The sequence below is a fragment of the Balaenoptera physalus genome (genome assembly GCF_965194825.1).
Source record: "Balaenoptera physalus genome assembly, chromosome: 12".
Lineage (NCBI taxonomy): Eukaryota > Metazoa > Chordata > Mammalia > Artiodactyla > Balaenopteridae > Balaenoptera > Balaenoptera physalus.
This window is the reverse complement of record NC_138897.1, coordinates 13,446,125-13,458,775: the sequence shown is the minus strand read 5'-3', so window position 1 is coordinate 13,458,775 and position 12,651 is coordinate 13,446,125. Positions and strand designations below refer to the sequence as shown.

General features: G+C 37.7%; 1 protein-coding gene across 1 annotated transcript in view; it reads left to right on the top strand.

The window, feature by feature from the left end:
• The window catches only part of PHLPP1 (PH domain and leucine rich repeat protein phosphatase 1), a 214,813-nt gene that overhangs the window by 163,815 nt on the left and 38,347 nt on the right, over nt 1–12,651 (top strand). The window contains exons 8-10 of the mRNA XM_082416908.1: nt 1,875–1,935; nt 4,522–4,617; nt 8,599–8,754. Of these exons, the coding sequence (XP_082273034.1) occupies nt 1,875–1,935; nt 4,522–4,617; nt 8,599–8,754 (313 nt within the window). The remainder of the gene's footprint in view (nt 1–1,874; nt 1,936–4,521; nt 4,618–8,598; nt 8,755–12,651) is intronic.

Genomic DNA, 12,651 nt, shown 5'->3' with positions numbered 1-12,651 from the left:
TGAAAGTGAAAGGGAGGTCTGTTACGGACTCCATTCAGGGTCTCAGATTTCCCACTCCACCAACAAAGGAGCTCACCTTAAGAGAAACCCAAATTATATACCCACAGGGACACCACAGAGCAAGAGTCTTACTCATTTAATAAGGTCTCCTCCTTAGAATTTGGAAATCATGGCAGTTCTAAAACAGAAAAGGTCGTATGGGCATATGTTTGCTGAAGTGAAGATTTCCATTCCCTCCCATCAGACAACTGAATGGAAACAAGTACTTACTACTACGTGCTGAACAAATATTTATCAAGCACTTGTTTTACGCATAGTGTAGTGCAAGAGTGCTAAAGGATAGGGATTTTTCTTTTTCTCTTTTCTTTTTTTTTTTTTTTTTTTTTTTTTTTTTTTTTTTTAAAGTCTCTTTATTCTTTTTTTTTTTTTTTTTTTTTTAATTAATTAATTAATTTATGGTTGTGTTGGGTCTTCGTTTCTGTGCGAGGGCTTCCTCTAGTTGTGGCAAGTGGGGTCCACTCTTCATCGCGGTGCGCGGGCCTCTCACTATCGCGGCCTCTCTTTTTGGGGAGCACAGGCTCCAGACGCGCAGGCTCAGCAATTGTGGCTCACGGGCCTAGTCGCTCCACGGCATGTGGGATCTTCCCAGACCAGGGCTCGAACCCGTGTCCCCTGCATTGGCAGGCAGATTCTCAACCACTGCGCCACCAGGGAAGCCCTCTTTTCTTTTTTTTAATGAGATTACTGTCTTCTCACTGGAGAAACAAACCAAACCTCAGATCATCAAACAGGTCACCAAAGGGTTATAGGATATGGGTAGCCGGGAGGTGCGAAATGGGTGTTGAAAAGGAAAGAATCTGAATGTGGTTTGTTCGGCAGATGGAAGAACCCAGGGAATTCTAAACTCATAGGTACCTGCTGGAAAGTGGTGAGAAGTACTTATGGGATGCATGGCTTGGAGTGAACCTTGGTGAAGCTTTGAAGCTAGTACAGTAAGCTGTAGAGAACCAGTGGAGATTCTTAGTGGAGGAGGCATGTGATGGAAATGATGCTCTAAGACTGTTAACATGAAAGCAGTGTGCAGAGCGCACTTATGGGAGAAGAGTGGAATGATGCACTCTTCCACTAATCCAGGGTACTGCAGTGGTTTTTGTGTGAGCTGGTGGTAATCTGCAGTCAGGACTATAGATGCTGATTTAAGACATCTGCTCATAGGTGGTACCTGAAGCCACGGAAGTAAGGTAACTAGAAAAGAGAAGAGACCCAGTACCAAAAGTAGACCGCCAAAACCCTCACAGTTAGCTGGGGCCAGAGTAGGAAACCAGAGAGAAGCTGAACCTCTGAAGTACTTACTTGGTAAGGGTTTAGAGAAGCAGAAGGACATCTTGAAACTACTCTATCTGAGAAACAAAACCCTAGGTGTCATTTCGTACAGTTTTGAGGAAGGGCTTCCAGATTTGAGTAGAGGACGTCATTTGTGACCCTCAGGAGTGCTGTTCCAGTAGAGTGAAAAAGGCACAAGCCAGGGTGCATTTGATTTTATGGAAGGAACCCTGAATGTTTAAAACAAAAAATGGTATTCATACAGTTAATCTTCCAGATAAAATTTAGCATGCATAACAAGAGGAGTGCCACAGTAAGTGGATAAGAAAGAGGTAGGGAAGTAGAATGAGTGATTTATTTCAGTCTCTGAATAAGATCTTGTGATTAAATTAGAAGTTCTTTGTACTTTCCTATAGTTTCAAAGTTAAACAAATGGATGTATTTCCTAACCTAAACAAACCAGGGAGAATAAAGCACAGGAATGATATTCTACATATAAAAAGAGTCTCTGTGTCACTTGAATGGTAATGTTTTTGTTTTCTGCTTCCTAGAACTTGTCCAACTTGACGTTTACCCAGTTCCGAATTATCTGTCCTACATGGATGTTTCAAGGTAAGAAGGCAAGTCCTAGAGCACTCTGGGGTCTGCTTGAAAATTATTTAGAAGATTCTGTCTCAACTTTGGCATAAGAACTTTTTATGTATCTTGAAGGTATTCACTAGTGTTGAATACTTATCCTCTGAAAAATGCATGCAACTATCTGTCAGTTAAAATATGTACTTCATTTGTATACTATAGTTTACACCAGGAGAATCAAGATGTTGATGTGGACACCGGTTTGAATGCCAGGTTTACGCTTGAAAGATTAGTCAGCTGAGGGTTGTATGGCTGGAAGGTCCAGTACTTCTTTAATTATATTAACCATATCTTCATGTCTTTCCCTGAAATGTTGTTAATTTCGTTAAAAATATATGTTGTGCTATATATAGCTCTCTGATTTTTTGCCTCCGTTTTGTACATACATCTCCTTACTAAGAACTCTTAAAAAGTGGTGGCTGAGACGACCAAAGTAAGATTTCCATACAGCCTGCTCACTTTTCTCAGCTCACTTGTGAACACCTTTTACACAAATTCACTGCTACAGTGTGTCATGTGTACTCTGGTTCCCACAAATATTGTAGTAGACTTTTTCCTGAGGGCCCAAAGCATGTATTTGCACAAATTAGACTTTCATAATCTCAACACACTAAATTGAAACTCACTTTTAACTTAATTCCAAAGGTAATAACCAAGACTTTTCTGAATGACCACAGTACATGGGAGCATGTGGCCCTGTCAACGTGACAACTGTTAACTCATTTCAGTGTGTAAAATCTGATACAACTGATACGTGATGTGTCAGGTGCAGAATTTGCCTTTAGTCATGAAAGTACACAAACCTAGATATTTTAATAATATTCTCAATCATAATTATGTCAGAATGTGTCAGAGTTTAGCTGATGTGAGAATGATTACAGTTAGTTTTATTAGAAATTTATAATTATAAAATCCTTTATGAGTAGTGCTTCATACATTTCCTACTAAGTTCATGTCAGACAGTTCTGTTTAATGAATTTTAAGTCAGACACTACCTAAGTTCTTTTTTTTTTCTGTCAGCCTTGAATATTACTATCTTCAGCATTTAAATAAGAGTACAGGAGTGGGGTTTGCATACATGGGTGCATATAAATATCTTGAACAGATTTATTCGAGAGAATTGGCCATAGAGTGAATCTATTTTTCTTTTATTTATACTATATAATTGGCAAACGGTTCCCATTGAAACCCCTAAGTGAGACTGAATTGGAAACTCTTATGTCATGCTAGTCCCTGAATTCTGCACTTAAATGCTATTCATCTTTTTTTTAACTCGCGTGTCCAGAATCTTTACTGTAACATGCTCTGCCTAATCCACCTCCCAAACCGCAGGATATTCTCTTAGAAAAACCTCGGCTTCCCCTCACATAGCTCTGGGTATTTCACCCTCTCTTGTGTACTTACATTCTCTAAAGAAACTGAGCTGTTACTCATTATAGTGTTTACTAGGTTCTTAGAGCTCCTCAAGTTCAAAGTTCTAGGTTATTTTATCACTTAAGAGGAATTTTATTGCTATATGGTGAGGTTACTTATACTGAAGGGTACTTTCACTCACCTATCGTATTGAGATGTTTTAGGGATTAACTACTGTACAATAAAGTAATTAAGTGTGTCAATCTGTAGAGCTTCAAAGCCAGAACCGTGTGTACCTATATAAACACTAAACAGAAAATAATGCCTTCTTTTCTATGTTTTAATTGAAAAGTTGATATAATAGCAAAAACTTTTACTCTAATATAATCCTTGTTCCAAGCATCATACTTTTCACAGACTTGTTCATCTGTTTTTAAAGAATTGTAGTCATAACATACATACCATGTTAGATTTTTTGTGCCTAGTCATTTCACATATTTTAAAAAGAAGGTAAAAAGCTAACCATCTGTGACTAAGGAGACATTCAAATATAGTAGGTTTATCTAAGACGTGGTCAATTCATTTAACAATTTAAGTTACCATTGGTTTAGTTTACTTGTTTCTGGTAATTATAATTACTATCTAATGCCTAAGTAAATGTTTTCAAGTAATTAATTCTGAACTTAAGGGTCAGTGTATCTTTTCATTGCTGCCATTTCTTTCCATTTGTCTATGGCACTGCTCTCATGGTACCTTCTGGAGTTAAGAAAATTTTTCATGTTCAGGGTAAAAATGCAAATTGGAAAATAAAACTATTTTATACCATTTGACTATTTACCTTAACTGGAAGTGTGTGTATATGTGTTTGTTTGTTTGTTTTCCAATATAAGACATCTTCTCCCGAAGCTTACATGGGTTTATAGACATTTTGGGATAGTAATTCTGGGAACCAGACTTTTTTTTAGGCTTTAGAGATGATGCAGATGATGTGACTGTGTTCTTTGCTACTCTTTCTTTATTTCTTATTCCTTCCTTATCACAGTTCATCTTGCTTCAGATTAAAGTGAATACACATGTCCTTTTGATTGATACTCACTGTAATTGGGTATTTCACTTGAAGTTTTATTTGTGCTATATAATTATTTTGACTTTTGAACCATATTTTAAGCCAAATTCCAATCAAAAAGAATTGTATATTCTTATATTTAGGAACCGTTTAGAAAACGTGCCTGAGTGGGTATGTGAAAGCCGAAAGCTAGAAGTTTTGGATATTGGCCATAATCAAATATGTGAACTTCCTGCACGGTGAGTATTACACATTAAGTTAGAGAATCTCAAATTAGATGAGCAATGGAAAAAATTGCTGATTCAGTGTTTAATTTGTTATTATGAACCCCTGAAAGAGTTTGTTCTAAAACCTTATTTAGGGACTTCCCTGGCGGTCCAGTGGTTAAGAGTCTGCACTCCCAATGCAGGGGGCACGAGTTCAATCCTGGTTGGGGAACTAAGATCCCACATGCCACACCGCGCGGCCAGAAAAATAATAATAAAACCTTATTTAGTATCTTTTACCTCTCATGGTATCTTCGAGGCACAATCTTCCATCATGCAGTGATGGGTAGACCAAGGCTTTGACTCCGAGCCAGACTTCGCAAAGCCACGTGGCGGTTGATGCTTGGTGGAAATTTTCCAGTAAGCCAAAAGAAATGTTCAGAGACTCAGCAAACAGTATGATTTGTTCACCTCTGAAATCTTAATTCTTTCAGAATCTTTGCCTTCTGTCCATTGTATTACATGTCTGCCTTACCCACAAATAATTTTTGGTTTTATTTGAATGTAACCCTGAAAAAAAAATTGATTATTAGATCATTAAACCAGAAAAAGCAAACTAGATTCTGTTTTTCTTGTGTGAAATTTGGAGTAGAAGGTCGAAGAACTTCTCTTTCCTTCTCTTCTCTCTCTTAACGTGTTATTATTTTTATTTCATAATATTCACTTTAATGGCAAGATTGTAAAGCAGCCACATGATGATATCTGGTATCCATAGATCTAGACAGATATCTTCAAGTTGGCTCATTATGGCATAAAATATTATTGGACTGTTAGTGACCAGCCATGCAATTAATAACCGGAAGAGGAGTCTATCCCACTGCTGTCCTGAAGAACTTTCTGTGGTGACTGAAATGGTCTGTATCTGTGCTCTTCACTACAGTGTCCACTAGCCACATGTGACTGTTGAGCACTTGAAATGTGGACAGTGTGACCGAGGAACTGAATTTTAAATTTTATTTAATTTTAATTAATTTAAATTTAAATAGCCACTTGTGCCTAGTGGCTGCCACAACTCAGGTCTAGGTATTTCCACTATTCTCAGCCAGTCACTGAACAGAGTAAGTCGTTTATTTTTAACCATATATAGTAAAAAATATCAATGAAAAATTGTAGAAATATATCACTATTTTGGAGTAAACTTAGATACACGATCTTTAAAGGTTTATGATCGTATTCCTCTGTTCTCTTGTAAAGGACAAGGATCATGAAATACACCTGCTTAGTAAGCCCAGTAAATGTGTCAGAGTTCAGCTGTCCACTATGATAGCCAGTAGCCATTAGCTGAGGGGCTATTGAGCACTTAAAACGTGACTAGTCCTAACTGAGAAGTGCTGAAGTATAAAATATACACTGGATGCAAAATATCTCAATAATATTGTATATTAATTACATGCTAAAATAGTATTTTGGATATATTGGGTCAAATAAAAAGTGTACTGTAAAAACTAATTTACTTGTTTCTTTTCACTTTTTAAAATGTGGCTACTAAAAAGTTTTAAATTACGTATGTGGCTTGCATGGTATTTCTGTTGGATAACATTGTGTTAGAGTCTAGCTCTTGTGGAAGAAGTCCGAGTTACATTTTCAATCCCTGGAAAGCTCAGTTGATTTTTCTTTGTTTCTCAGCCATATGTTATACCTGTAAATTCAATCCATTTGAAAATGCTTTTTGCTTTAGAGTTTTATGTTGAGTGAGCATTTAGGTGACCCAGTATAGCCCGTCACCATTATCAAAAGGACTTTGGTGATGTGCCCCGTGGACAGATGTGTGTGTGTGTGTGTGTGTGTGTGTGTGTGTGTGTGTGTGTGTGTGTGAAGGAGGGGGAGAGAGAGAGAGAGACCCTTTTAGAAGACAAGCAGCAAAAATGAAAACAGGCTACTACTAATGAGGAAAAATAATTTGTTAAAAAAAAATCTTGTACTGTTATCTTTCTGTCTGTTTTTCTCTTCCCTACTTTGACCTCCCCAGTTTAACACATATAGCACGTTGGAGTCTAAGGCCTCTGTGTCACTGTATGCTACAACAAAGATATTATATAAATAAACCAACAATTAAATAAATACAAGATAACTGATATCTTACCCAGTTTTCCCCAGAGTTAATTAATCTTTGATTTGCTCTGCATTAGTACAGGCTTTTTTGGGATCTAAACAAATGCTTATTCAAAGCAAATCCAAATGCTGTCTTGTCAAAAAATTTAAACAGTGTTTGTTTTTGTGTATGTCTGTGTTTTTAACACATGGGACAAAAACAATACATGTTTTCTCATTTATGGTGTTGTTTAGTTGCAAACTTTATATCGGCCCTATCTTTGATCTAATATCCAGGCCAAGACAGTGATTGGTTAGAAGTTGGTTTAACATTCAAGCTTTGTTTGTCTAGGTGATGTGTGTGAAGGGTCTGAGAAAAGAGAAATTCATGTTTAGCAGTGGAGCTGTACTGAAAGGAAAAGAAGCTATTTGAATTATTTTAATTCATAGTATCCGAAAGAATTGAACAAATCCAGTTACTCGCATTTATACTCATCCCATAGTTATCAAATCTCCTTTCTTATCTGGAAAAATGAAGATAAAGATTTTGTAACCTGTCTTTCAGTTATCTATGTAAGGGTGAAGTGTGTGTGTGTGTGTGAGAGAGAGAGAGAGAGAGAGAGAGAAATAATCCCATTCTACTCTCTAAGAATTCTAAATTGTATACCAGACCCAGCAAGACAGTAAAATTGGTGGACCAAATCCCGAATTATTAGGTTGAAGTGAGCGTTACAAAGACTGGCCCCTGTGATAGCTGTGACTGAATGACAGTCCTGGACAGATTGTCTTGTCACATTAATATCTAAACCTGCAAAGTCAGGTATATCTTTAAGGGGGGCCCACGGTGTCACAGTGTTGAGACAGGTTGCTAGCATCTTTGTGAGCAAAGAATCTAGTTTTGATACTTAAAGTGAATAAAGTTACAGCTGTAATATAGAGTGATTTAAGAACTTTGGATGTCAGTGAGGTCAGAATGGTGGGAAACAGGAGGTGGGTGAGGAAGCCTCATTCTTTGACAGCAGTGTAAATGAGTTCTCATTCCAATGTGATCCGGATGCAAATTATAACATTTTCCCACAGTCCCCAGATTTCTATGTTTAACCCAGGACCTGCTTTATTCTCTACGACTGTTGAGGTCTTACGTGATCATAAAGCAGATTTACATAAGATTAACACATATTCATCATTTGTTGCAGTTTTGATAACCCGTAAAAGAAAAACACAGTCAAGCTTCCCAATAGCTTGTTTGATGCTCAAAAGAAAATACTGCATTGAGTGAGTTATATTCTCTTTAGGAGGGAGTCTTTACTTTGGTCTAGGATTAAACCAAAGAGAAAATAGAAAGATACAGATTTAGGGAAGTGAGGAAAGGGAGAAATAATTATTGTGAAATGCAACTGAGGAAAATGTAGCATTTTTTCAGTTGTCATTGGTAAAAGTTTAACTGGCCAAAAGAATCCTTACTGAAGGTTGACCTTGTAAGTAAAAATTGCTCAACTGTATTTATTCAGATTCTATTGTGGGTAAAACCCCCCGCGTTCCAGGGCGATACCAGATGTAATCCCTGCCTGGGGAAGCCTACGGCCTTTCACGGTTTGCCTTGTGAGTGTAACAAGACTAGGCTACTGCCTTTGGTGTCTTCTATGAAACCCGTTTTCTTTTTCACTAAGTAGAGCTGCTTTGTTAAATATTCCTTTTCATAGATTTTCCCACCCTCTTTTTTTTTTTAAGTATGGAAAGTATCGAAATATGAACAGCTCCAACTTTGAGCTTATGTTAAAGTGAATTTGCACTTGCTCTGAATGAATTTAGGTTTCTTAGAGAGATCATTTTAAGTCTTTTCCTACTCCTATTCATTTTGAAATCTTCATCCCAAATGAGCTCTCAGTAAGTTTCCTTCTGTCTTTGTCCCTGTTTGCACAGCTTATTTTGTAATAGTAGTCTCCGGAAACTACTGGCGGGACACAACCAGCTGACAAGGCTTCCCGAAAGGCTAGAAAGAACCTCAGTGGAGGTCTTGGATGTACAGCACAACCAGCTCCTGGAGCTGCCACCCAACCTTCTGATGAAGGCCGACAGGTAAAGCTGCTTGTTTGTTTTGGTTGTTCATCGACTTGTAAGATGCCCCCTAATTAGCATTCTTATCTTAGGTGATCTCAGACCATTTAAAGTGGACTTTGTGACTATCTATCTGTCCTAGATTGATGAAGAAAGTGGTATTGCCAGCCACTTCTGTCACCATTTTGTAGGAAATAGAGGCAGTAATATCCTAGAGAGTCTTTCTTAATTTCTCTGCTTCTTTAATTTTGATTCCTTAAGTGGGTTGAGTTGTGCATAAGCGTGAGCTGTGGAGGTGTTGGTATGAAACAAGGGTGGGAAGTTTGCTGCCTGGTCAAAACTTGTGCAGCCCGCTCTAGGCTTAGTGTAATTACCTTAGGATTCTCTGTTCTTGCTTTCACATATTTATGACTTTGGGTGACAGAGATAGATTTTCCTAGAGTTTTACTTTTTTTTTTTTACCAATTGTCTTATCTTTACCACAGGTTTACCCTTGCATTTAAACTATTTTCTTTTTGAACAAAGAGAATTTTTCTAAATAACTTGTTCACTAAGTATTTAAAGAAATTGTTCCCATCAACAGTGTAGGAAGGTTCCTTTCTAAGATGTTCAATAAATATTTGTTTAATGAAAGGTAAAAAATTTAAGGAATTTTAAATACTACCCTTGATCTTGGATTTGCATTTTTTTTCTTTCTCTCCTTTTCCTTTTTCAAAAAAATCTTTTTATCAAGATATAACTTATAGTCAAAAAGTGTACAGCTCTTGAGCGTACTGCTCAGTGAACTTCTACATACATATGTACCCCATAACCATCACCCAGATGAAGAGAGAGAACATGTCCAGCATTCCTTTCCTTTTCCTTTTCTTCTGTTTCCCTCATTTAAAAAAAATTTATTCTCTGTACTTAATGTAAGTTACAATGAATTCCTACTGGTATAATTATTGAGAAATAATGGAATTGTGGGGAAATGGGATTGTTACATTGTAATTGACTGGTGCTATGTCATTCCCCTGACAAAAAGAACAATATTTCAAGATAAGTTAAAGAATTGTTCTCGCTTTTGCATTCATATCAAAGGACAATGCACAGCCTATGGGTAGCTCTAGACGTGTTTCTTTTATTTATTTATTTATTTATGGCTGTGTTGGGTCTTCGTTTCTGTGCGAGGGCTTTCTCTAGTTGCGGCAAGTGGGGGCCACTCTTCATCGTGGTGCCGCGGGCCTCTTACTATCGCGGCCTCTCTTGTTGCGGAGCACAGGCTCCAGACGCGCAGGCTCAGCAATTGTGGCTCACGGGCCCAGTTGGTCCGCGGCATGTGGGATCTTCCCAGACCAGGGCTCGAACCCGTGTCCCCTGCATTGGCAGGCAGACTCAACCACTGCGCCACCAGGGAAGCCCCACGTGTTTCTTATTGTTACGAGTACTATAGGATTTGGTTTCTTCCCCTGCGGAGAGTTCTATGTCATATTGTAGCCTTGTGTTTTCTTTCATAAGGCTAACTAGGGAAAAATTGGGTGCAGTTTTATAATGAGAATCCACTTGTTCTCCTGGGGGATCTACATTGAATCGGTAGAAACCAAAAGGTAGATGGATTCGGGTTTTAGGAGTCTTTGAATGAGATAAAGCCATTTCTGAATCTGAGTCTTATAAGATCATGGCTAGTAGAGTAGGTAAATAGTGCTGGAACTCTCCAATAGATAATAATCATTCTTTATTCATTTCTGAGAATTTTATTTTAAAGGGGCACTTGAATATGTTTTTCATTCTCTAGAGGTGTCCCTAAGCAGTCATTGAGTCTCCCTGGTGCCAGCCAGATCTGACAGTGTGTGCCTGAGGTCACTCACAGTGTGGTCCAGGAGACTGTGTGTTCATGTTCAGATGAGCAGTAGCGAGGGGCAACTTTAACTTAGATTGTTCCACAGGCAATTCCGCTGACTCCCAGGGTCGAGAACCGCTGCGTGGACTGTTGACTTTGTGGCCCTGCACAGGTTTTCCCATGTTGTCTATTCTGTACAGTCCCAGATGGAATCTGTATGTTGGAAAAGGGGTGACTGTATGAACTAGAATATTTCTAGTCATGCAGTATGGAAAATTTAGGACCTGAATTGAGCCACTGAAAGGGAACATTGCTATCAAGGAGAGCAGAATAAGCTGAGCCTACAGTGTAAGCTAAAGGCATTTAGGCAGAAATACCCTAGTCTGAATAAATGGGCCTATCCAGAGCCAGCTGCATTTTGGAAAATAGGGGCTGGTGCGGGGGAAGTAGGCAGCCTTGGGAGGAGGGCAGGCCGTGCCAGATGCCCTTCCAGCATAGGGAAGTGCTGGAGTAAGGGGCTGAGTGAATTAGAAAGAGCAGGCATCCTGCTTTTATTTTATGAGAGAAAAGCAAATGACCAAAAGAGGCAGAAGTAAGAAACTTTTCCAAGAAGGCATATTCCAGTGCCTTTGTTTTCCAAGCAATGCAATAGCCCCATCTCCAGCCTTGTATAGCAACTGACGTTGTTGTCATGACTCTAAGTCAGAAAGGTTAAGAGGTTTGGTTCTCTTGGGCAGATAGGGTTATAAAGAGGGTGGGGTAAAGTCGATGAGATCTTTTTTGAACAACATTCTTGTATTATTTCACTCGTTGGAAGACAAGAAAAATAGAACTTTTTAAAATTGAAATGTAGTTGACTTTTACAATATTATATTAATTTAAGGTACACAACATAGTGATTTGATATTTTTATAGATTACACATCATACAAAGTTATGATAAAAATATTGACTATATTCCCTATGCTTTACCAAACTATTTACTGCTTCTTAAAGGGATAATACTTTTTCTATTTATCCCCTTTCCAAAACCTGAATAACTGAGGTTTTCTCTATCTAATTAAAAAAATTTTTTTTAATTGAGGCATAATTTACATTCAGGAAAATGTAGAGCTACTGTATATTTGGTTTGATTAGTTTGAGGGGAAGGAATAAACTACTACTGACTATTGTGGGAGCAGGTCAACCTAGAAAACATGAAGCTTAAAATATTAAAAGAGAGTTTTTTAGGAAAGAATCTTCACAAGCTCTTAGCAGGTGGTTTCTGTTGTGATTTGTTTTCATTTACATGGTTCAGGATGGCCAATGTCTTACTGACCTTGTAAGTTTAAGTCACTGTGCTGGGTACTGCAGGGGATTGAAAAATGACTAACATCAGTATTACCCTCAAGGAGCTTACAACCTAATGCTGAGCTTAAAATAACTGCACAATAAACTGTAATAAAAGGTGGGGTTGAGAAGGTAAAGGAGAAGGAAAATGATAGGATTGGTTTTAATTTAGGCTCCTGGTATGAAGAACAGCACTTTGTTGTATAATACAGAGCTTTGTGTTTGGCAGATAGCTCCAGGCAGTAATGAACCTGCTTCAATTCTCCTTCCATTCAGTTTGCTCCATAATACAAATCTTAAAAAATATATAGATGCTCACTTTTTCTTTTTCTTTTTTTTTTTGTGGTAGTAAATTATTGTTACCAGTTCTGTGTTTGGTTATATAACTGAGGAAAAGGCCTGAATACAAGTCTTCGTAAGTTAAAAATGGTTTCGTTTGTTCTCTAAGTAGAACTTGTGCTTGGAAGCTTCATGAGAACTGTCAGAAAAACATGTGTTATTGGACACAACAAAAGGCTGAACTTAAACTCTCTTTCTAAGGAGATTTCTTTAGCTCTGAATCTTTCTGCAAAAACACAGTGTCATGGTTTTGATTACATAATATTGTCTCTGAGATATTACAGCTTTAGAATGGTGTATTTTAATCTACTTTACCTGGTAGCAGGTAACCAGATAAGAGAGGGGAATCTACTTTAAATTAGATGACTTTTAGTGATATTTTTATCTTCCTCTGAAAACTTCAGACTGATTTTATTAAAATTCTTATGACCT